Genomic DNA, 26,501 nt, shown 5'->3' with positions numbered 1-26,501 from the left:
AGTACCACGCGGATACCTGCCACATGGCCGGAACTGCTTCGTCCACAGGTCAACCACCTCAGCATCTGACCACGCCAGTGCCTGCCTCGGTTCAGCATCAGCACATGCCATCCTACTTTGATACCTCGGCCTGCAACAGGAACAATAATTTGTTATCTGTGCCTGACCTCCACCTCCGCCCCACTGCTATGCCTCAGTGTTTTGTGCCACGACATTCACCTTATCCACACACCGTTTTGAGTGGAGTGACTATGAACAGTGAACATTCACACATTCTGTCCCACGTTCGACATAATTTCCCACACTATGCTTCTGGACAGCCCGCACCTCCGTAGCCCCCCTGCAACACAGGTGGCCCCGGCTCTGATCATATGTCAAGCTTTCCGTGGACGAACACGCATTCTCAAACTTTGAACTTTTTCTCACCTGTCGCCGTAACGCGGGCTCCAGTCAAGCTTCCGCTACCGTTCTCGGCACATCTCGGTGCCTCATCCGCGTCGGTCTTCCACGACGTGTCAATCCAAACACACCCACAACGTGTTGAGCTTCTGCAACCGCAATCGACACATTACGGTGTCTCACCCGTGTCGGCCTTCTGTGTCGCGACGGATCACGTTCAACCACAACACGTCACCTTCACGCTGCCACCCGCACAGCCGTTGTCGCCACATCCCCTGAAGGCACACTCTCCTGGAATATTACAGCAACAACAGCTCGATTCAGGCAGTGCCCCGACAAACTCAACTCAACCTGTTCGTCTGAACATTCTACAACGCTTACCGACGCTGCCGCCGTTTAATCCTGACAGAGCAACAACCTGGTTCAAAATTGTGGACGAAGTGTTCGACCATTACAAACTCGACGAGTCAACCTGGTTTCTGTGCCTCATCACCCACCTGCACGACCAGGAGGACTTTATTGCTGACCTGGTCGATGCCCCGGACTCATCTACCCGGTACACTCTAGCCAAAAAGACAGTTCTACGTCGGCTTGCACGCTCAACTGAGGCAGCAATACGGCAAGTGCTCCACGTCGAGTAACTACGCAACGACAAACCTTCCCAGCTCTGAAGACGGCTACGTGCCCTGGTCAGTGCCGATCTATTCTCAGACACAGCTCTCTCCGCCATCTGGACAGATAAACTATCTCCTCACATCCGCTTTGCTCTGGCTCAGAGGTCTCCTGAACCTGTCGAGCAATGAATGACAATTCCTGACAAGCTACACGATGCATCACGGCTCCATTTCGCCAGCCACTGCCTACCTGACAAGTCTCAGGTTCAGGCTCATCGCCATGCGTTTGGAAGTGGCCAGGGCTGTAATGTGCCGACCGTTCCGCTCGCTCTGGGAAGCAGTAAACAAGCAACTTGGATGTCACCGGCTCCACCCACGGTCACGCCCCCTCCTGCAACCGAACCTGCTGTGGCCACCACCACTGGCAATGAACTTTCCGCAGGAAATGCAACCGCACTACCCATACTGTTACTTCCACACACGGTTTGGTGAGGCGGCACGGAACTGCAGACCACCCTGCGCACAATATGACAGGCACCCCCCAGTGCTCCATTCTGTCCGGAAACGACCAGATAATTGCGGACAACTTTACATTAAAGACATTTTGTCGGGACACCTTTTCCTAGTGGACACAGGCGCTGATGTTTCGCTGCCGCCTACGTCCTCAGTGTCGTCGAACATCCGCCCTCATCACACTTCACTGCAGGCCGTGAATTCAACTAAACTACAATGCTCAGGTTCAACTTCCCACGTCGTCTCACTCTTCGAAAACTGCAAACTCGAGTGGACTTTTTTAGTGTGCGAAATTGATGAACCTATACTAGGCATTGACTTCTTGTGACACCACAAACTTTCACCGGGCCTAGTGCAAAACACCGTGTTTCACCATCCGTCCAAGACTCAGTTCCCCTGTGCTCCGTCGAGCAAACCCCCCTGTGACACATCGGTTCAGGTTCATCTCATCCGTACATGCTTGTCTCTGGTGACAACATTACAAGAAACCACGCACAAGTGCCTTGTTGAGCTTGAGCACATCGCTCACCTATGCAAGGAAAACTTCGAGCTCTCCCTCTGGCTCCACGAAACACAGATCCAGCTCTCCGATGCAGCAAACGAATTACAGACACTGCAGCAAGGACAAAGCAAGGTGAGTAATGCGCCGAATCTGTTTGCAGTCCCAGCAATCGAGCCTCCGTGTGTTTACCTCCCGCTACCCCTCGCAACTGTGCTATCAAGACTGCCATAACATGTACTGACAGTTCCGCAGGGCCACACCCTCCTAACATGGCAGCACTTGACACTCGGCCGGACACAAGTGCGCATGCGCAACGAGCGTCACGTGTTCCCGAACTGATGGCTCCTACCCCGCCCCTCGCGGACAGCACCTCAAACTATGCAACTTTGGCTCCTGCGCGCCGCGGTGCGACTGCCACTGACAACACAAACAGTGCACTCGCGCCAAGCGTTTCACCCACGACCGTGCTGCCACAGGCCGTGTCCTCGGACAATGGACTCACCAACGGCTCACGAGCTCTACCGAGCTCACCCGACCATGGTGCCACTGCTTCGGGCTGGTGGCCATCTTGTCGCGTTGACTCCTGGTACACCTCGCCGCCTCGGCTCCCGTCGGATCCACGGAGTGGCTCCGAACACCACGACCATGCCTCACCTGCCCTGCCCGCCACACATGGTAAACAAACCGCCTCCCGTGCCACCAGCAACATTTCTGTCGTCACCAACGGCATGGTTCACAAGCTTTGCCTCACGCCAGGTCCCCCGATCTCCAGTAAACCATGTAGACTTTGACCCAAGCGCCTCTCCGACCTTAATATTCAGATTTCTGAACTACTAAGCTCCGGCATCTTTGAACCCTCTGCCAGTATCTGGTCTATGCCCATACACATTACACCCAAGAAAGACGGGTCCTGGTGCATGTGCAGAGACTACTGTCGACTAAACACATGAACAATTATGGACACCTACCCCATACCCAACACTGCCGACCTTACCAGTTCCCTCGCAGGTGCGACCACGTTCTCTGTCATTGATTGCAAACGGGCCTACCACCAGATCCCTATGGCACCTGAAGACATCGAGAAGACAGCAATCACCACCCCAAGAGGGTTATATCAGTTTCGATCCATGCCCTTCGGTCTGAAAAACGCAACCCAGACCTGGCAACACTTCATCAACGAAGTGCTATTCGACCTAAAATTCTGCTTTACATATCTTGATGACATTCTTGTGTTCAAACTGTTATGAACTCTCTCGTGGCAGCAGGCATCGAGACCAACCAGAACAAATTGCATCTACATCAACCCGCTGTCACTTTTCTTGGTTTTCGGGTCTCTGCTGACGGCATTTCACCACCCCCTGAGAAAGTACAGCCAATACGAAACCTACCCAGACCTTCATCTTTCAAAGAGCTCCAGCGTTTTCTGCGGACGGTTAATTATTATCGCCGACATCTACGACGGGCTGCGGAGATTCAGGCTCCACTGAAGGACGCCTTGGCAGGCACCAACACTTCTGGATCTCGGCCTGTTCCATGGACCCCTGCTACGACTGACTCTTTCACTGCCCTCAAAAATCTCCTTGCCGAGGCCTGCACTATCACACATCCTCATCCCAATGCGCAGCTTTTCATCACCACAGACGCGAGCGATACTGCCATCGGCGCAGTCCTTAGCCAGACAATCGACGGCCAAACTTCGCCTCTTGAGTTCTTCTCGTGCAAGCTCACCAATGCACAACGGAAATATTCCGCGTTTGACAGGGAGCAAGCATTTTAAGACTGACGTTGAGGGACGCCCTTTCTATGTTTTAACAGACCACAAACCCCTGGCTGCAGCCATTACAAACCCGCCAGCTGACCCGCCTCCTCGTCGCTTCAGATACGTGGACTTCATATCTCAGATCACCACTGATGTCAGACACATAAAGGATGCTGACAATATAGTTGCTGATTTCCTTTCACGAGTCGACGCCGTACCTTCGCTGTTAGACCTCTCTGAACTGCCTAACCTCCAACCCGCCGACAAGGAGAAACAAAACCTGATTTCAGACTCTACCTCTTCACTACACTTTGTCCGCACCACCTTCCCTGGCATTTCTGGTGAGATCTGGTGCGATGCGACGACAGTACGGGAACATTACGCCCCCTGATCCCAACCATGCTCCGTCGAGCTGTCTTCAACGCATTGCATAATTTAGCCCACCCCGGTGTTCATGCGTCCTCCCACCTCGTAGCAGAGTGCTTTGTGTGGAGAAATGTCAACAAGGGCTGCCAACAATGGGCACGCTCCTGCGTCGCATGCCAATGCTGCAAAGTACACAAGCACAGTTCACCCCCCCTCGGCGCCTTTTCGATCCCTCCTGGGCGTTTCCAGCATATTCACATTGACATTGTCGGCCCTCTCCCCCCCCCCCCCCCCCCCCTCCCTCTATGGCTTTCGTTATGTTCTCTCGTCTATTGACCGAACAACTTGCTGGGTCAAGGCTGTCCCGCTCCCTAATATTACGGCAGAAACTATTGCTCGAGCTTTCGTCGAGTAATGGGCATTGCGTTTTGGATGTCTAGCTATTATCACGACTGACCAGGACAGACAATTTGAGTTGGCCCTGTTCAACGAGATTTGTAACATTTGCGGCATCCGGCGCATCCATACCACAGCATATCACCCGCAAAGTAACGGGCTAGTCGAGCACTGGCACCCCACTTTCAAGGCGGCTCTTCGATGCCACGACTCTCTATGGACGGAGGCCCTTCCCCTTGTGTTACTCGGCATTCGTGCGATCTATAGGGAAGACCTCAAAGGCACAAAAGCCGAGTTCTTATACGGCCAGAACATTGTTCTCCCTGGCGAACTTGTGAGCCCTTCCGCTTCTCTCCCTCAGTCTGACTTACCTTCATTGACCGCATCAGACGCCACTTCATCTACCTCCACATCCCTCTGCATGCCAGCCATTCCCGCCCTAAGGTTCACGTCTCGAAATCTCTCGACAATTGCAAGTACGTCATGCTCCGAGATGACACTGTCTGTCCTCCCCTCCAACCTCCATATACCGGTCCGTACCGAGTTCTCTGGTGCTCAGCCAACACCCATGACATCCAGATGAAAGAGTCAGCTGTCACAGTCTCTCTCAAGCCTGCTTATGTCGAGCCTTCTTCTACCCCACCTTCAGGCCACGACCACGCCACTCACTGTCGTGACTCACGACGCTCCGACCACTCCCTCCACATTGGACTTACTCACTCAATCGAGTGACTTTCAGCTCCAATCGTCGAGCTCTCCTCAGATCTCGCCCCCTACTCAGGTCTCACGCACTCCGTTGAGTGACCACATTCTCCCCACGTCGAGCTTACCTACGATCATGCCCTCGCCGCCCGGCCCTTTGCTGGTCCATTCAGCCTCTCCACCATTGCCTGCCTCGCCCTGTCGAGGTTTCTCACGCCCCCCCCCCCCCCCCATCTTTAACGTGCCCTCGCTTGAGGTGTTTGTGCCTGTCTCCCTGGACATAATCCACGACATCTCACCTTCATCCAGTGCTCATGACACAACCTCCACCATCCCCTGCCACCTGGTTAAATGTGTTCCCCTCTCACCCGACATTGACCTGGACATGCTTCGTGTGTTCGCCACGCCCACCGGAGACATCGTTGTCGTCGCTCCGTTCCACCCACAGACCGCCAGCCTACCTGTCGCCGCACGACCACCACGCCCAGTACGATGCCCGGCTCGCTTCAACGACTTCCAGGTTCTGTGGCTGAACCTTCCTTCACGACATCTACCCACACAGCTCCCGACGATGCTGTCGAGTACTCCGTACTGTGGGGGGAGGGGGAGGGGGCTGTGTGGCGCCGATGAGATCAACACCAACATCAATCTGAGTATCGTCTTTGAACTAAGCTAAGATTACCGTTGTGCAGTTCCGCCATGTCAGTTTTCTGTAAGCCTTTGATGTGTTTAGGTGAATAAATGAACTACCGCAAAATGGGAGTGTTGTTTGGTGTAACCGACCCGACATTCCTACTCAGTCTCATGTCAAATCTAACATTAAGAAACCAATCAGAAATACACAGTTTACCTGAATAGCTTAAAAATATTTCACCAAAATATTATGAGCATTTTAAATAAAAAAAATGAACTACTGCTTTCTCTTCAAGAAGTAGCTGACACTGCTCAAACTATTGCTGACGGGCTCTGCTTAACTGAACATCACCTAGAATAAAATCAATCAAATACATTTAAATAGTTATAGAATTGCTTCTCACTACTGCAGGGTCAACTTAAAGCAAGGTGGTGTGGCAGTTTATGTGCAAATGCACAAATGTGGCTCAGTACTGTGCTGGACAACATATTGAATACTGTGATGTCAATTTATAACTGGAAACTCAGTTTCTCTTAATAACAACAGTTTACGGGGCACCTGTGGGAACATTAAAATGTTTGTTTTGCAGTTAAAATTATTTAATACAAAACTTCACAGGAATAACAGTCAGATTATAGTATGTGGCCATTTTAACATTAATTTTCTTTTAAATAGTAACAGTCATAAACAACTGGAATCATCATTCTCAACTTTCAACTTACTGCCAATGGTTTCATTCCCAACAAGAGTATAGGGGAACAGCAAGATCTTGATTGATAATCTGTACCTACATCCCACAGATTACAACAATGTAAAAACATGTTGTTGTTGTTGTGTGGTTTTCAGTCCTGAGACTGGTTTGATGCAGCTCTGCATGCTACTCTATCCTGTGCAAGCTTCTTCATCTCTCAGTACCTACTGCAACCTACATCCTTCTGAATCTGCTTAGCGTATTCATCTCTTGGTCTCCCTCTACGATTTTTACCCTCCATGCTGCCCTCCAATGCTAAGTTTGTGATCCCTTGATGCCTCAGAACATGTCCTACCAACCGGTCCCTTCTTCTTGTCAAGTTGTGCCACAAACTCCTCTTCTCCCCAATTCTATTCAGTACCTCCTCATTACTTATGTGATCTACCCAACTTATCTTCAACATTCTTCTGTAGCACCACATTTCGAAAGCTTCTATTCTCTTCCTGTCCAAACTATTTATCGTCCATGTTTCACTTCCATACATGGCTACACTTTCAGAAACGACTTCCTGACACTTAAATCTATACTCGGTGTTAACAAATTTCTCGTCTTCAGAAACGCTTTCCTTGCCATTGCCAGTCTACATTTTATATCCTCTCTACTTCGACCATCATCAGTTATTTTGCTCCCCAGACAGCAAAACTCCTTTACTACCTTAAGTGTCTCATTTCCCAATCTAATTCCCTCAGCATCCCCCAACTTAATTTGACTACATTCCATTATCCTTGTTTTGCTTTTGTTGATGTTCATCCTATATCCTCCTTTCAAAACACTATCCATTCCGTACAGCTGCTCTTCCAAGTCCTTTGCTGTCTCTGACAGAATTACAATGTCATCGGCGAACCTCAAAGTTTTTATTTCTTCTCCATGGATTTTAATACCTGCTCTGCATTTTTCTTTTGTTTCGTTTCCTGCTTGCTCAATATACAGATTGAATAACTTCGGGGAGAGGCTACAACCCAGTCTCACTCCCTTCCCAACCTCTGCTTCCCTTTCATGCCCCTCGACTCTTATAACTGCCATCTGGATTCTGTACAAATTGTAAACAGCCTTTTGCTCCCTGTTTTTGACCCCTGCCACCTTCAGAATTTGAAAGAGAGTATTCCAGTCAACATTGTCAAAAGCTTTCTCTAAGTCTACAAATGCTAGAAATGTAGGTTTGCCTTTCCATTATCTATCTTCTAAGATAAGTCGTAGGGTCAGTATTGCCCCACACGTTCCAATATTTCTACGGAATCCAAATTGATCTTCCCCGAGGTCAGCATCTACAAGTTTTTCCATTCGTCTGTAAAGAATTCGTGTTAGTATTTTGCAGCCGTGACTTATTAAACTGATAGTTCGGTAATTTTCACATCTGTCAACACCTGTTTTCTTTGGGGTTGGAATTATTATATTCTTCTTGAAGTTTGAGGGTATTTCGCCTGTCTCATACATGTTTCTCACCAGATGGTAGAGTTTTGTCAGGACTGGTTCTCCCAAGGCCTTCAGTAGATCTGATGGAATGTTGTCTACTCCTGTGGCCTTGTTTCGACTCAGGTCTTTCAGGGCTCTGTCAAACTCTTCACGCAGTATCATATCTCCCATTTCATCATCATCTACATCCTCTTCCATTTCCATAATATTGTCATCAAGTACATCGCCCTTGTATAGATCCTCTGTATACTCCTTCCATTATATTCATACAAGTGATTCTCTTTTCTCCAAAGGTCTCTTTAATTTTTCTGTAGGCAGTATCTATCTTACCCCTAGTGAGATAAGCCTCTACATCCTTACATTTGTCCTCCAGCCATCCCTGTTTAGCCATTTTGCACTTCCTGTAGATCTCATTTTTGAGATGTTTGTATTCCTTTTTGCCTGCTTCATTAACTGCATTTTTATATTTTCTCCTTTCATCAATTAAATTCAATATTTATTCTGTTACCCAAGGATTTCTACTACCCCTTGTCTTTTTACCTACTCGATCCTCTGCTGCCTTCACTACTTCATCCCTCAGAGCTACCCATTCTTCTTCTATTGTATTTCTTTCCCCCATTCCTGTCAGTTGTTCCCTTACACTCTCCCTGAAACTCTGTGCAACCTCTGGTTTAGTCAGTTTATCCAGGTCCCATCTCCTTAATTTCCCATATTTTTGCAGTTTCTTGTTTTAATCTACAGTTCATAACCAATAGATTGTGGTCAGAGTCCACATCTGCCCCTGGAAATGTCTTACAATTTAAAACCTGGTTCCTAAATCTCTGTCTCACCATTATATAATCTATCTGATACCTTCTAGTATCTCCAGGATTCTTCCATGTATACAACCTTCCTTTATGATTCTTGAACCAAGTGTTAGCTATGATTAATTTATGCTCTGTGCAAAATTCTACCACGCAGCTTCCTCTTTCATTTCTTACCCCCAATCCATATTCACCAACTATGTTTCCTTCTCTCCCTTTTCCGACTCTCGAATTCCAGGCACCCATGACTATTAAATTTTCGTCTCCCTTCACTACCTGAATAATTTCTTTTATCTCATCATACATTTCATCAATTTCTTCATCATCTGCAGAGCTAGTTGGCATATAAACTTGTACTACTGTAGTGGGCATGGGCTTCATGTCTATCTTGGCCACAATAATGTGTTCACTATGCTGTTTGTAGTAGCTTATCCACACTCCTATTTTTTTATTCATTATTAAACCTACTCCTGTATTACCTCTGTTTGATTTTGTATTTATAACCCTGTATTAACCTGACCAAAAGTCTTGTTCCTCCTGCCACCGAACTTCACCAATTCCCACTATATCTAAATGTAACCTATCTATTTCCCTTTTTAAATTTTCTAACCTACCTGTCCATTTAAGGGATCCGACATTCCATGCTCTGAACCGTAGAATGCCTGTTTTCTTTCTCCTGATGAGTAGTCCCCGCCTGGAGATCCGAATGGGGAACTATTTTTCCTTCAGAATATTTTACCCAAGAGGACGCCATCATCATTTAACCATACAGTAAAGCTGCATGCCCTAGGGAAAAATTACGGCTGTAGTTTCCCCTCGCTTTCAGCCGTTCGCAGTACCAGCACAGCAAGGCTGTTTTGGTTAGTGTTACAAGACCAGATCAGTCAATCATCCAGACTGTTGCCCCTGCAACTACTGAAAAGGCTGCTGCCCCTCTTCAGGAACCACATGTTTGTCTGGCCTTTCAACAGATACCCCTCCGTTGTGGTTGCACCTATGGTACGGCTATCTGTATCGCTGAGGCACGCAAGCCTCCCCACAACTGGCAAGGTCCAAGGTTCTTGGGGGGGAGGTGTAAAAACATAAGCCATAATAAAAGGGTGGTCTGTCTGATCATGATGGTCAATCGACAACCTTAAAACACCAGTAGAAAGATGGTAAATGATCACACCCACATCAAACATGTTAGAAGATTAAATACAGAATCTACTAGCTTTTTTAGAAACAGTTTACACCATGAAGTAAATAGTGGATAACAACTGGCATCAAAATATTATATGGTAAAAACAGAGACCAGTATATAGTACAAATGGCTGGTACAAACCTAGCAGTGAAACTACATTACAAAAAATTCATTAAAATTCTAACATGTGAAATGAAGAAGCCAAATAAATGCATTATGCAGAAAAAATGAGCAAGTCAAAGAATAAAGTAAAAGCCATATGGAATATCATAAAAACTGAGACAAATAGGAACATAAAATCTCAACCAGCAGGGACTCCATAGTCTTCTGGTAGTGGTTCCGACAAGAATAATCAAAAAGTTGTAGCCTCTGATTTTAATAACCTTTTTCTCACTGTAGCTGAAAGAACAGGGACCATAACAAACTGCCTCCAACAGAAACCACAGAGCTACTGAATCACATGCAAATCACACAAAGTACAGCATTTTGTTTCGAAAGCACAACTCTTGAAGAAATTGAAGGATATGATGGAATAACAAGTAAGAATCTAAAATCATGTGCAGACTTTAATCAGTCAAATATTATGCTATTTATGTAACCAGTCAACCAGACAGACTGAAACATGCAGTAGTGATGCCCATCCATAAAAGTGGAGCACAGAATGTACTATGCAATTATCGTCCCATTTCTTTGCTGCCAGTTTTCTCAAAGGCATTTGAGAGCGTAGTTTATGGGAAGATTTTTGGCCATATGACAAAAAATGGCTTACTGACATCTACACGGTTTGGCTTTTATAAGGGAGTCTCCAGAGAGAGAGCTATATTTAGACTAACAGATGAAACTCTAGGCATATTAAATCTCAGAATATATCCAATGGGAATCTTTTGTGACCTTGCTAAAGCTTTCAACTGTTTAGATCATAACACATTGCTAAAAAAGCTTCCTCACTATAGTATCAAAGATAAACCTTTGATGTAGTGAGAATTTTACCCACACAAAGGAAGCAAAGAGTTATCTTAATGGATGCAGGTGTAACAGTAAACAGACTGGGGAAATGTAAAATATGTAGTCCCGCAGGGCTTGATCCTTGAGCAACCGATTTTCCGATCTACATAAATGATCTACTAGTTACAATTGATGACAGAGAAAAGTAGTCATGTTTGTAGATGATACAAGTATTTTGGTCATGGGTCTCAACTCCACAATGCAGGATACAGCCCTTCACAGTCACTAACCAAATACACAAATGATTCACAGCAAATAGCCCAACCCTAAATTTTTCAAAAACTAACATTATGCAGGTTCAGGCAATAAATAAAAAAAACTCCAAGTTACTTAAATGGAGATCAAAAACCAAAAAATTTATGAAACCACACATACAAAATTCCTAGGCATCCAAATAGAGCACCAGCTAAGATGGACAGAGCAAATTGATGGCTGGTAAAAAAATTTAGGAGGACACGATTTGCTCTGAGAGCTATTTCTCATCTCGTTAACAGAGAAATATTTTTTTTGTCATATTTTGAATATTACCATTCTGTATTCTCCTATGGAACTATCTTCTGGGAAAACGCTACATGAGTTAAAAGTTTTCCAACTACAAAAATGAGCAGTGAGGTTGATATGTGGGGTCTCTAACAGAACATGCTGCAGAGGTCTTTTTAAGACTCTCAGGATATTTACTCTTACGGATCAGTATATATACTCACTAATGATGCTTGTAGCCTACAATAAGGAATTATTCCAGAAAATTTGTGACATTCACAAGCATATCACAAGACAGGAGAAATGTTTCCACCAAGGCTCTGCAACTGTGACAAAAGTCCATAGAGGAGTAATTGAGTCAGGAATAATAGTATATAATGAGCTTCCCATCACTATAAAAAAGGAAATTGATAATGCACAGGTATTGAAAAGGAAACTGTAAACATTCCTCAGAGAACAAACCTATTATAAAATGAATTAATTCCTAGAACAATTAGACATCCTTCCGAGTAAAAATAGAGGCAAGAAAATCTTTACTTATGCCATGAAGACAAAACTGTGTACTTCTACCACAAATTATGGTGACAAGTAAAGTTACTTATATCATAGGTTAAAATGTGCACTGGCACTTCTTCTACATTCTTAAGTATTCACTCTAACTTACTTATGTGGTGGAGATAAAAAGGTTGCATTTTAATTTAAGTCATAATGACAAAATGTAAATTTCATTTTTTATTTCTGGCACTGGGATCAAAATGTGTACTTCCATTCATTGCGATATTTTAAGTATTCAGTTCAGCTTATACCAGGAAAATGCTGTTTGTAATATTGTCCACAATCAATCGTTCATAGAAAATAATTATTTGTATAATATATATAATGCTCTCATCATTTTGTTTTATTTCACTTTATTTGTCCTATATTACTAGTACACCCTTTGTACAAAATGTAATCAAAAGGACCAAAGAGAAATTAAATCAAATCACGAAATGACGTATGCAAAAATACCGAGAGTGCTCTTCAGTTGCTGCCAACTTGAATGGAATGCTATTTCAGGAATAACTAACCAGGGAATAAAATAGCACTGTACAACATCCGTGGTTAGCCTTTTCCTCAGTTAGCTATCCCTGGATTTAATGGAGATCATACAATTGTGGAACTGGTTTACTCATGTTTGGAAACAGTTTCATTGCTTTTGAAGATTATATTATCACATCTTTGTGGTTTTCCCTTAAGCTACAGTTGTCGTGGCGTACTTCATACGTTAAATAATGCAGGTATTATATTACCTACAAGTTTCCTTCGTTTCACATTAACTGATTTGGCTGAAAGTGTAGCAAAGAAAACTCTGCTTTGTTGGATAGATATATGACGTCTATCTGTAAAAGGTCAGGTCTTCTGGTGTTTACTAGCAATTTTTGTAGAGAGGTTAGGAGTGAGGCAAACCTTCAGTTTGAGAAAGAAACCAAAAAATATAATTCTAGCTTATTACATCAGCATAAGCAGCTATTGGTTAAGAATTTACAACAGTCAGCAGATATTTTAACTCTACCCAATTTTAACTTAGTCAATGTGAAATGTCAGCTATTTTTAGTGCATCAAAATATTCGAGGACTGAATATAAAATTAATGAATTAATTATCTGCACATATGAATTAGAGTCTTCAAACCCAGCTGACATAATCTGCCTCTCAGAACATCATGTGACCACTGGTATAGAACTTTTAAGTGTTACAGGGTTTAGGTTAGCATCTCACTTTTGTACCTCTGTCTGCAGCAGTCAACAGTATAATAGAATCAGGCACCTTTACAGACAGACAAAAAATAGCACAGGTAACACCAATTTTTAAGAAAGGTGACAACAACAAAATAGAAAACTACAGACCAGTCTCAATCCTTCCTGTCTTTTCCAAAATAGTTGAGAAAGTTATATACAACAGGATTATAAACTTTCTTAACAAACACAACCTGATGTTCGAAAATCAAAATGGATTCGTAAAAGGTAAATCAACTAGCACTGCAGCTGCTCAACTAATTGAAGAGGTGTCAGGGGGTATCGAAAGCAAGGAACATGTGGCAGGTGTATACCTAGACCTGGAAAAAGCCTTTGATTGTGTGAACGTTGACATCCTATTAGACAAGCTATGGAACATGGGCATTAGAGGCGCTGCTTATGACCTAATAAAGTGTTATATGAGCAATAGAAAGCAGTTTGTTCTACTTAAAACAGAAAGTGGTGTCTACAAATCAGAGGTCACTTGCATAAAATATGGCATGCCTCAGGGCTCGGTGTTGGGCCCCCTTCTGCTCTTTATCTATGTAAATGATATTAAATACTGTACTATAAATTCCTAAATTGTTCTGTATGCCGATGACACGTCCATTGTATGTAAAAAGAAATCATGTAATGAACTAGAGGCCGAGTGTAATAATGTGACAAAAGAAATTGTCCAGTTTTTTAATGAAAGCCACTTAAATGTAAGCACCAGTAAAACATGTTTAATGGAGTTTAACAAAAGTAGTTTGAATAATGAAATTAAATTATACATGGGCAACGAATTGGTAAAGAAAGAGTCTAGTGTAAAATTCCTTGGCATAACAATCCAAAGCAACCTGAAATGGGACACACATATTGACTCTCTAGCAACTAAGTTGTCAAAAAATATATTTGCAATCAGTACTATTAGCAAGTTCTGTAGAGACACCGTAGTCCTAAAGACTGCATACCATGCTCTTTTCTCCTCTCACTTGAACTACGGTATTGAAATTTGGGGGGCAACAACCAAAGCTAATCTAGATAAGCTACTCATTCTTCAAAAAAGGGGTGTGAGAATAATCTGTGGAGCAAAATATAGGGAATCTTGTCGCAACTTGTTTCCAAAAACAGAGGTGTTAACTGTTATAAACACATACATTCTAAAAGCCATATTGCTTGTGAAAAGATTGCACCCAAACACTTATTCAGATTTCCACCAGTACAATACTAGAAATAAAGAAAGATTTTACATTGGCAGCCACAGAACAGCACTTTACGAAAAGGGGCCTCAGTATGCAGGTATAAAATTAGCTAATGCACTGCCTAGAGCAGTCATGGCTCTTCCTACAATTAAACTGAAACATCAGCTTAAGAAATTTTTAGTAAAACACCCTTTCTACACAGAAGAGTATCATACTTATATGAAGAACAACAAATGCTTTGTGAAATTATGTGAATAGAAACAAGTAAACACCTTATTGTAATTTTGTTGTAAATTAATGACGTATTCAGAAGAATATGTCTTGTGTATTGTACAAATAACTGTAATCATTACTGTTTCTTTGTACATGTGCAGTGTACCATTCGATGTTGAATAAAGCTATTATTGTTATTATATTATTATTATTAGATCAGAAATGGAGAAAGGAGGAGTTGCCACATTCATCAGGAACTGTCATAAATTTAAGAACATAGACATTCATAAATTTTGCCTAGAACAGCATATGGAAGCATGTGCAACAGAAGTAGAATTTCACAAAAAATCCTTCATAATATTAAGTGTATATCAAGCACCTGCAGGTAACTTTAATCTGTTCGCAAACCATCTTGAAGCTGTACTGGCCCATTTAACAACCAAAAACAAAGAAATAGTGATTGCTGGTGATTTCAATGTAGACTTCCTTAAAGACTCTCCCAATAAGAACTTATTTGAGTTAGTAACACTATCATTCAACTTAATTCCCACTGTAAAGTTCCCAACTAGGGTAGCCAATTGCTCACAAACAGCCATTGATAATATCTTTATAGAAAAGTCCAATGAACAAAATTATATTACAAAACCAATAGTCAATGGCCTCTCAGACCATGACATGCAGTTCCTTCTGTTAAATGTTAATATTGAACAGGATATAAAATCTGTTAAATCTGAGCTCAAGAGGGTAATCAATAAGCCAAAAATTGATTATTTTAGGACACTCCTCAGGGACATTCATTGGACTGATGTTTACAGTGTTCATGGCATGAATGAAAATTATAACACTTTTGCTAATAAAGTGCTTACCTTATTCGAACACTGTTTTCCCCCAAAACTTACCATGGTTAGAGCAAAGTCTACAAAGAAGCCACGGATTACTCAAGGAATAGGGGTATCTAGTAAAACAAAAAGAAAACTGTATCTGTCAATCTGAAACGGTTCCGATGTTGATGCTATAGCACATTACAAGAAATACTGGAAAATATTAAAGTCTGTAATACGGACGTCAAAGCAAATATATTACAAGGAAAAGACAGTCATATCAGATAACAAAGTAAAGACTATATGGGATAGAGTGAAGGAGGAGACTGGTAGAACCAGACATGAAGAGGGACAAATAGCATTAAGAGTAAATGATACATTGGTGACAGACATTTACAGTGTTGCAGAACTTTTCAATAAACATTTTATAATTGTTGCTGACAAGATGGGGTTTTCAGGTTCTGTAGATGCTGCTATGGAATACCTCAGACCAGACATTTCAAGTAACTTCCATAATATGAATTTGACTCTCACTACCCCAGCAGAAATAATATAATCATAAAATCATTAAAATCAAAAACATCTAGTGGGTATGATGAAATATCAACAAAGTTAATTAAAGAATGTGATTCTGAGTTAAGTAACATATTAAGCTATCTGTGTAACCAGTCACTTATCAGGGGAATATTTCCTGAATGGTTGAAATATTCTGAAGTTAAGCACTGTTTCAGAAGGGAGATGAAGAAATAGCATCAAATGTCCGTCCAATTTCACTTTTGCTGGCATTCTCAAAAATTTTAGAAAAAGTAATCTACAATCGGCTTTATAACCATCTTATCTCAAATAACATACTGTCAAAGTCACAGTTCGGATTTCTAAAGGGTTCTGGTATTGAGAAGGCTATCTACACTTACAGTGAAAATGTGCTTAATTCATTAGACAAAAAATTGCAGGCAACTGGTATGTTTTGTCATCTGTCAAAGGCATTTGACTGTGTAAATCACAATATCCTTTTAAGTGAATTAGAATATTATAGTGTAACAGGAAATGCTGCAAAATGGTTCAAATCTTATATCTCTGGCAGGAAACAAAGGGTGTTATTAGGAAAGAGACATGTATCAAGCTATCAGGCATCATCCAACTGGGAACTAATTACATGTGGGGTCCCACAAGGTTCCATTTCAGGGCCATTACTTTTACTTGTGTATATCAATGACCTTTCATCAGTAACATTACCAGAAGCCAAGTTTCTTTTGTTTGCTGATGATACAAACATTGCAATAAATAGCAAATCAAGTGTAGTCTTAGAAATTTCAGCTAATAAAATATTTGTGGACATTAATCACTGCTTCCTAGCCAATTCTTTGTCACTAAACTTTGAAAAAACACACTACATGCAGTTCAGAATGGGGTGTCCCACGAGTATATGCCTAACATACGATGACAAGCAGATAGAAGAAGTGGACAGTGTTAAATTCATGGGATTACAGCTTGATAATAAATTCAACTGGGAGGAGCACACCACAGAACAGCTGAAGCGTCTTAACAAATCTCTATTTGAAATGCGATTTGTGTCAGACTTAGGGGATATAAAAATGAAAAAGCTAGCATACTATGCTTACTTTCATTCCATAATGTCATATGGGATTATTTTTTGTGGCAATCCATCAAGCCAGGCTAAAGTTTTCCGGGCAGAAAAACGTGCAGTAAGGGTTATATGTGGTGTGAACTCAAGAACATCTTGCAGAAGCCTGTTTAGGGAACTAGGGATACTAACTACTGCTTCCCAATATATTTATTGCTTAATGAAATTTGTCATTAAAAATATATCACTTTTTCAAACCAACAGCTCAATTTATGGAATCAGTACTCCATTTTCTAACTTCTGTACCAGTTCAGTGCAATAATGTGTTCATTGTAAATAAGTATTTAGTAGTTGTATTACACGTTTATTACCTGATAAATAAAGAAAAAAACTTTTTTATTTTAAATTCAATGCATTAGTATTTGTAAAATGATTCTTTCATATAGCGTTCATTAAAGAATGACAACCATGCCACTTGGGACCTGTGGAATGGTACATAAGCTTATTTGTTTGAATTGTAAATATTTGCCATGTATTGTTGTTTTTTCTGACATGTTCTATATCCTGGAGGACCTCCTCACTGTGGATCGATTGGAATGAAAGTAAATCTAATCTAATCTAAAAAGGAAAAAGAAATTTTTCAGCAAACGTCTGCATGTTACAAAAGAACCGTAAATAAACTGTCCTGTAAAGCACCTTTTCTTACTTGCCAGAGTCCTTAGGAAACTAAATAATCACAAATGGGGTGTATTTTTTTTAGCTATATTCGATTTTTATGGCACTATACACACTCTCTATTGTAAAAGCTATGTTACAACTCAATATAAACATTAGCATTCGCGCTCATCCTGTATTGTATTCATTAGTGTCGCTTTCTGGCCGCTTGGGGCACTGCTATCACTAGTGGTAACGCAAACGAGACAGTGTGTCGTGACTGTTGCGTTACAGACTACTTTCATCATTATATACTGGGCTAAACAAAGTGATTTAGTGTGTTGACATTCCGTCTCGTGTGATGACATTAACATTGGACGATGATGTCGCCTGCTGTCCCGTTCCTTTGACGTGTGATAAAACCCCGTCCATATCAAGTTCAGTGTTTTAGCATACCTTCGCTAAAAAAGGGTGAAGTAGAATATCTTTACTGATAAATGCTGGAAAGCAGATGTTATTGAAAACTAAACGAAAACAAAAATTATTTGTTGTGGTGCCGTAAGACGGACACGAAATTCGTGCGCTGAAGACAAGAAAGACTAACCGAAATCTTACACAGTAATATTATGCAAAGTCATATAACTATGGTGCAAGAACATTAGCCAACGTCTCTATCAATGCATTCCAGTGAATCATTTATTGCACTATAGTGCATGCTGGGAAGATAAATTAGCCGGAAATACAGAAGCGTCCGATCTTACCCGTCGGCTTTGACCCATGACGTCACAAATACCGCGGAAACGACTATAAACAATTCCAATATGGCGGATATAAAAACATCGCATACGTATTGTAAACACTGAAATACACAAGTTTCACAAAAAGCCTAATGACTGTAACGGGACAAGCGTGGGAAATTAGGGGTTTTTGGGTGCGGAGAAACTAAATATACAGAAATGTAGCCACTGACCGCCATTCAAAAGCACGCAAAACAACGAAATAAATCAACATCACAAAACTGACCAAATACCAAAAAACACATTCCTATCCATAATCGGACACTTCCCTTAACCTATATAGCTCAACAGAAGCTACCGATCACATCCCCCAATAGAAAACTAAGAAACGAAAGCTTCCCTTACACCTACATACATCGGCACTTATGCAGTTTAGCAGGTACGGAAAAAATTTTTCATTTTTTTTCAAAATTTGATCATCATGTGTCGTTATGCGGTGGGGGGAGTCTGCAGTGCCACCCCATCCCCCCACAGGCTTCATTAGTGTCAAATCAATATTTTCGAATCATAGGCGGCCGCTGCCGCGGCCGCATTCCAAAAAAAACTCCCAACCTAACCTCAAGTGGGCTACGCTACAGATCAATATGTTCATCAAATTGCTTCATATTACGTATACATGTTCATTAGTGTCAAATCAATATTTTCGAATCATAGGCGGCCGCTGCCGCGGCCGCATTCCAAAAAAAAAAACTCCTAACCTAACCTCAAGTGGGCTACGCTACAGATCAATATGTTCATCAAATTGCTTCATATTACGTATACATGTTCATTAGTGTCAAATCAATATTTTCGAATCATAGGCGGCCGCTGCCGCGGCTGCATTCCAAAAAAAAACTCCCAACCTAACCTCGTATTCAGGGCTACGCTACAGATCAATGTGTAGGTCCCTTACGTCACGGGTCAAAGCCGACGCGTGAGATCGGATGTTTCCTCACCCGACGTACAGCAATGAGCATTAAATTAACCATTAACTCACTAATAGAAATTCCGCTTCAAATCCAACACCTGAGCAACAGAAAACTGACCCCACCACACGAAACAAACGAAAACCATGAACACACCACCAGAGAGCACGACAAACAAAAACAAGACATCTACAAACACGCCACAATCGCAAATCAAACTCCGCGCCGTAATGACGTCACACACCACAACACGCTTACGTCACGGGTCAAAGCCGACGGGTAAGATCGGACGCTTCTGTTGACCCAATTAGCCTGTAAAACTGATAAGAAGTACCAAATCATTGTAAATAGAAATGAGTACTGATAGGAGCGCGTGTTTGTTCTGTAAAATATACGATGGAGACGAACCCACAGAAGTCTTGTATCGGGATGAAGATTACATAGTGTTTCCAGATATTAAACCGTCTGCGAAACATCATTATTTAGTAATTACGAGAGAGCACGTACGGAATGCCAAACAACTGACTTCGAACGATAAAAAAATTCGTAAGTTGTCAGACTAAGTCTAAAGAGTTTTCTCTTTGTAGAATTATTGTTAGAGAGTAGATTATTATGCGTTGTGATGCAGATACGAAACAAACCCTTTTCAGTTTGTGCATAATAGCACCGTCTAATTTTGATCATTCATTTGTTAAAGAAATTGCACTCAACATACTTACATAACCTACAAATATGAGTTGCAAATAGTTCGGGCATAAATTATGCCATAAAACGTGACGTACGTGCGTTCATATATATTGCCCTCAGATTTAGGGTTTACACATTAGTTACACAACAGTATGGGAGACAGTTCATATTACGTTCTTTCAGAAGCTTAACAGATATTTGGAGTGAAACAATCTTTGACAAATAACAAAAATTCATCAGCATTCAAAAAATACCAGATTGATCAAGGAACAGGAATGCAGTGGTTCGAGTGTTATTGACCAAAGTCATTTTTGATAGAGCAATATTGGAAGTAAATGGGAATGTGTTAAAGAGAATTCTGAATCCCACTCTTCTGCCAAAGAAGTATCAGGTGGACCAATCACTTGCTTCGACTAGTGATGGGGAATGTGTGTGTGTGTGCTGCACGGGGGGAGGGAGGGGCTGTTCATTCTGTCTGCTGCTCTCAGCCGGAAAAATTCGTGACAAATTTGCAATAATGCAGCAGTATATGCTGAAATCACTGTCATGATTAAAAATCATTGTTTACGCTTATTTATATCACCTTTTATGGCACTAGGTATTTGTATAAACTGTAAATAGAACATATTGGTAAGTGCTATGACCAAATATGCAAATATTATACTTGTAAATTAAGTTGACACTTGGCATGATGGCTGTTAGGAGCTACTGTAAATGGAAAAAGCCATTACAGTCACTACCAGCAGTTACTACTCAGAGTTTCAACCTAGTGTGCACGTATTACACTATGGGATCACCTCTCGGTGAAGAATCGCAGACGCATATGGAGTACTTTTAGAAAGGAGCTCAGAAAACCAAGCTGAAACCAAAATTTTTCACCGATATATGGAAAATATTTTTGTGATTTCACCAGATAGTGAAAAAAATAGGATGGATTCTTGCAACACTTCTACAGCATTTACAGTAACATAAGGTTCGTAAAAGAAAGTGGATGCCTTCCAATCCCACACATTCTGATAAAAAAAAAAGTTTGTTGCTTTATTTAGCCATTCTGTATCCAGGAAGAAAATGCTCATGTACCAGTCAAGAAGTGCAAAGAGTTTCTAACGTCTACCACAGAGCAGTACTGTGGTCTTGACCTGGGTGCACAGAGTTCAAGCCATCTGTGACAAGAAGAGCTTACGTTCCAAGTTACAGAAACTGCAAGATATCTTCAACAATACATATATTCCAAACAGTAATTTCCGTAGTTGTTAAAACTTCAGCAATAATGCCTAGTCAGAATTGCAAGTAAAACGTCTTCTCCAGATGAACAGTAATAATGAGAATATGAAGAAACAAGAAAACATCACATTTTTAGCCTTGCTACGATATATAAGACCACACTTTGCCTTTTATAATTAATGCTACGCAAGGTGGTGCATTGGTAAAAAAAAAAAAAATTGATTCATATTTGGGAGGTTGGTGGTTCAGATCCCTGTTCAGGTCTACATCCACATCTATACTATATCTGCAAACCACCATGAGGTGCATGGCAGAGGGTACATCCCATTGTACTGTTTACTAGGGTTTCATCCTGTTCCATTCACATATCAAGTGGGGGAAGAATGATCATTTGAGTGTGTCTGTGTATGCAGTAAACATTCTAATCTTATCTTCATGATCCCCATGTTGGCAGTATGTAGGGGATTGTAGTATATTTCTAGAGTCATCATTTAAAGCCGTTTCTTGAAACTTTAATAGACTTTCTTGGTACAGTTTATGTCTATCTTCAAGTTCAGTTTCTTCAGCATTTCTGTGTCACTCTCCCAGGAATCAAGGAAACCTGTGACTATTATTGCTGCCCTTCTGTGTGTACATTCAGTGTCCCCTGTTAGTCCTACTTAGTATCGGTTCCAAACACTTGAATCATAGTCTGGAATCGGTCACACGTGTGATTTGTAAGCAGTCTTCTTTGTAGATTGGTTGCAATTCCCCAGTATTCCATCAATAAATCAGAGACTACCACCTGCTTTACCCGTGACAGAGCCTCTGTGATCATTCCATTTCATATCCGTATAAAGTGCTGTACTCAGGTATTTTAGTGAGTTGGCCGATTCCATCAGTGAATTATTGATATTATAGGATACTGTGTATTTTTTGTTTTTGTTTTGTGAAGTGTACAGTTTTACATTTCTGAACATTTAAAGCAAGTTTCCAATCTTTGCACCACTTTGAAATCTTGTCGGGATTTGACTGAATATTTATGCAGCTTCTTTCAGGTAGTGCTTTGTTATAGATAACTGCATTGTCTGCAAAAAGTCTGAGGGTACTATTAATATTGTCTGCATGGTCATTAATGAACAACAAGGGTCCCAACACACTTCCCTGGTACATACATGAAGTTACTCCTACATCTGCTGATGACCCTCCATCTGAGATAACATGCTGCGTCGTCTGTACCAAAAAGTGCTCACTCTAGTCACAAATTTCATTTGATACCACATATGTTCATTCTTTTGACAATAAGTGTAGGTGTGATACTGAGTCAAATGCTTTTGTTGGAAATCGAGAAATCTGACTGCCTTGATCCAAAACTTTCATTATCTCATGTGAGAAAAGTACAAGTTGGGTTTCACATGATAGAGGATTTCAGAATTCGTGCTGTTAGGCATTGAGGAGGTCAATCGGTTCAATATATCTCATTATGATTGGCTTCTAACATTCCACAACAAATTGTTGTCAAAGATATTGGACAATAGTTGTGTGGGTCACTTCCAGTACCCTTCTTGTAGACGGGTGTGACCTGAGCTTTTTTCCATGAGCTGGACAAGGTTTTTTGTTTGAGTGATCTGCGATAGATTATAGTTAGAAGAGGGATTAACTCAGCTGCAAATTCAGTATAGGATCTGATAGGAATTCCATCAGGCCCTGGAGCTTTGTTCAATTTTAACCATTTCAGCTGTTTCTCAACTCTACTGACATTTACTTCAGCCATCTTATTCAGTGGTATAAGGATTAAACTATGTTGTCCTTTGTAAAGGAACATTTCAAAATGGAGTTAAGCATTTCAGCTTTTGCTTTGTTGCCCTCAGTTTCAGTTCCTGTCTCCTTGACTAGGGACTGTGTGGAGTAGCGGGTTATTAATTATAATAATGATTATATTATATATTCATATCATAAGTAATAGGAGAAAATATTTGAAGTATTGGAATATTGTTGAATTGCTGTAAATATTGAAATACTGTTCGCTGCCTTTTATGAGAGCCTGGAAACCATTTCTGTGGTTAGCTGGAAAGCTATGGAGAACATAATGACCATAGCTCCCAATCTGCAAGTCCACATTCTTGTCCAGCCCACTGAAAGAAATGTTTCTATTCTCTATTTGCTCAGTGGAATCAGGACTATAATTATAAATGAAGATTTTGAGTTGTAATTGATAGATATACATATTTGGTAAAGTTTCACATGCTCAACATTGTAATACTCATTATGTTAATATTGACAATAAATCTCTCTATTCTAAACAGCACTATTGACCAGTACAGAGGCGACCTCCACAGTAAGTTCCTATTGTCTTTTGCCCTGACTTCTGATAATCAAAATAACTGCTCGCCACAAAAGTGGAAAATAATTGTCACCACTTGCCACTCAGATTTGTTAACATTATGGGCGGCACACCAACAGTTACTTCTGTGAAATCGAAGTGATCCAGGACAGTGTACAGTTCTCACGAGTTCACTTTCTAAAATTACTGAAAATATGCATTTAGTAACAGGTTGTCTCTGATGTCATCCGAGGCAGTGCGCACTCCAGCATTTGACTGACGCAGATCGTACAGTGGCTAGGTGCGATGTGAAGCGTAGTCTTGCCTCTCAGGTTGTATTTATGTATGTGGCACTTCGGACAGCCAAGGGAACACCTGCTGTCATCTGCCTTATGCCCATGGTAGCGGCCTCTAAACAGCCACTTTCTCAGACACACAATATTTTATAACACTGTCGTGTATTATTTTAGAATCTTCTTAATTTTTGTATGCATAGAGTTAAGTTGGTTGAAAAAGTTTTAGCTCACCTACATTTAAACTTTGTCGTCTAGAATTTTCATAATGGAACTGACGGTAGAACCTGACCTCTGAACTACAACTTTAAGAGACCTTGTATTTGTTATTCCTTGCATCCAGGCCTTGAAACTTGTTATAGCTCTATTATTTAATAGGTTTCATCAGGCGCTGTAACCAAAACTTTCTAGCATTAATATAACAAATACTTAATCTATTACAAATAAGGACGTTTTAGTTCCAAATTTAATTTTCTGCAAATTACTCTAAAACTATTAGAGATAACTCAATGGGGTTACATAGTTAATATTTTTATATTGAACTGAAGCTTCATAAAAATTTTCACATTTCTAAGTCTAATATTTAGCACCTTCAATTTTTCATAAAAATGCGGATTCTGACCAAAATATTTCTTTAATCATGTTGAGGCTTGTACCAGTTAATTTTGACATACATCTGCACAGTATGACCAAGTTTTTGGTTTCTGGCTTTATTATTTAGTGCCAATTATTTTTTTCTTAAAATGATGTATTTAGGGAAAAATATTGACCTGATCATTCTGAGATTGACAGTTTACAAATTAATATACTTAAGCACATGCTAACAGAGTTTGGAAAAGTAACTTTAACTTTTAATTCCATTCTTAAATTATGGTACAATACTTGTGTGCTACACACAGATGCGTAGTGGTGACATGGTGCTACTAGCAGTGAACTGGGGTAAGTCCCGGCTCATTTGCTTGCCTCTTTATTTCTCCATGATACATTCTGCATGGTAGTCATCTGCATCATGCATTGCTCCCTTGAGAGCCAAATATGTTTCATTCAGCATCGCTCGATATGTAGTCATACACTTTTTTTTCCCTTCAGCTGTTGTGCAGTAATCTCTGTTTCTTCAGTAGTTTCTTTACAGTGACTGTATACCATGGAGATTCTCTCCCATTATGAACTGTTCTACTGGGTACATATATATCCAGTGCATGGTCAGCTATGCTTTTAAACACAAGCCGTGGTTCCTCTTCATGCTTCTACCCTGTGCTAAAAGTTTCAAGTTCCTCTCTGAGATATGTCACTACTGATTTTTTATCTAGTTTACTGAACATATATATCTCTTTGCTTGTTTTAGTTGTCCTTTGTACTTTGGTAATCATTGTTGCCACAACCACATCATGGTCACTGATACTAGTTTCAATGTGGACATCCTCAAAGAGCTCAGGTGGCCACTGTCAGATGTCTGTGCCGACGGTGACTCTCTCTCTCTCTCTCTCTGTGTGTGTGTGTGTGTGTGTGTGTGTGTGTGTGTGTGTGTGTGTGTGTGTGTGTGTGTGTGTGTGTGTGTGTGTGTGAGTCTTTGTCCAGTCGCTTTGCTTACTTTTAATTGTCCTTTATATGTACCTGTCTGTCACTCAATGCCTCTTGTATGTGGTGAGTAGCAATCTATCGTATTTCATTATTGTTATTCCATTCTGAATTTTCCATTCTGGTATACAGTACCTAAAATTATTTGTAGCAATTGTCATAAGAAAAAAGACTTCTTGCAAGTTATTTCCAGCTCCTAGAATCTAGCAAATAGTGATCATCAACAAAGGTTTAACACTCAAAAGATGTTATCCGAAAAAAAGCACTGTATTAAGTGCATTTTTTTCCTTTGTTTTTGCAGTAGAAGACATGGTAAGAATTGGGAAGGAAGTACTGGAGGAAAGAGGTGGTGATCTCTCAGACTTAAGGTTTGTATAAGTATTAGTTTAGTCTGTTACGGGCATAGTGAATAGTACTAGAAAAATGTAAGCATACTTATTGGGAAAAAAGAGGGGGGGGGGGATGTTAATAGACCACTAGCTCAAATATTAAATTTTGTTTTGAAACAATTCTTTGGACATGGGAAGCTCAAATTCGTAAGTTGAAAGGCAGAAACAAATATCTAGTATTACAAACTTCCCATATTACCACTCATTATCATTCATTGCAGCTTGGACTGCTTAAATGAAATATTTTTATTGGTGATAATTTTTGTATTCCAACATAAAATATTTGTAAAGTCATTGAAAAAATATAATAACCTTTTATAGTGCAGTACCTTAATTGTTGTTAACGGTGTTCCATAAATTTATTGATGACTGATAATTGTGTGTGTACGTTTGGTTGACAGACTTGGATTTCATTGGCCTCCATTCTATTCAATTGGACACTTGCATTTGCATGTGATTTCTCCTGCAAGTGATATGTCATTTGTCTCCCAGTTAATTTTTCGAAACAACTCGTGGTGGTTTGTCTCGGTAAGTTAAATTAAGTGTGCTCTGATTTCCATTAACTTATCTGGATA

The 26,501-nt window shown here is 40.9% G+C and overlaps 2 protein-coding genes across 7 annotated transcripts in view; one reads left to right on the top strand and one right to left on the bottom strand.

Moving 5' to 3' along the window:
* LOC126474982 (mitochondrial enolase superfamily member 1-like) overlaps nucleotides 1-26,501 on the bottom strand; it is a 141,966-nt gene that overhangs the window by 16,273 nt on the left and 99,192 nt on the right. The window lies entirely within an intron of this gene.
* The window catches only part of LOC126474983 (adenosine 5'-monophosphoramidase HINT3-like), a 232,490-nt gene that overhangs the window by 205,387 nt on the left and 602 nt on the right, over nucleotides 1-26,501 (top strand). For 2 of the 5 annotated variants that reach the window (XM_050102527.1, XM_050102525.1), the window contains one exon: nucleotides 26,328-26,454. In XM_050102527.1, coding sequence (XP_049958484.1) covers nucleotides 26,328-26,454 — 127 coding nt within the window. Of the gene's footprint in view, nucleotides 1-18,018; nucleotides 18,189-19,765; nucleotides 20,000-25,838; nucleotides 25,906-26,327; nucleotides 26,455-26,501 lie in introns of those variants that run through there. The other 3 variants (XM_050102523.1, XM_050102530.1, XM_050102524.1) reach the window with 3 other exon arrangements.

This window comes from Schistocerca serialis, chromosome 4 (assembly GCF_023864345.2).
Source record: "Schistocerca serialis cubense isolate TAMUIC-IGC-003099 chromosome 4, iqSchSeri2.2, whole genome shotgun sequence".
NCBI lineage: Eukaryota > Metazoa > Arthropoda > Insecta > Orthoptera > Acrididae > Schistocerca > Schistocerca serialis.
The sequence above is the reverse complement of the archived record's forward strand: the minus strand, read 5'-3'. Positions and strand labels throughout refer to the sequence as shown.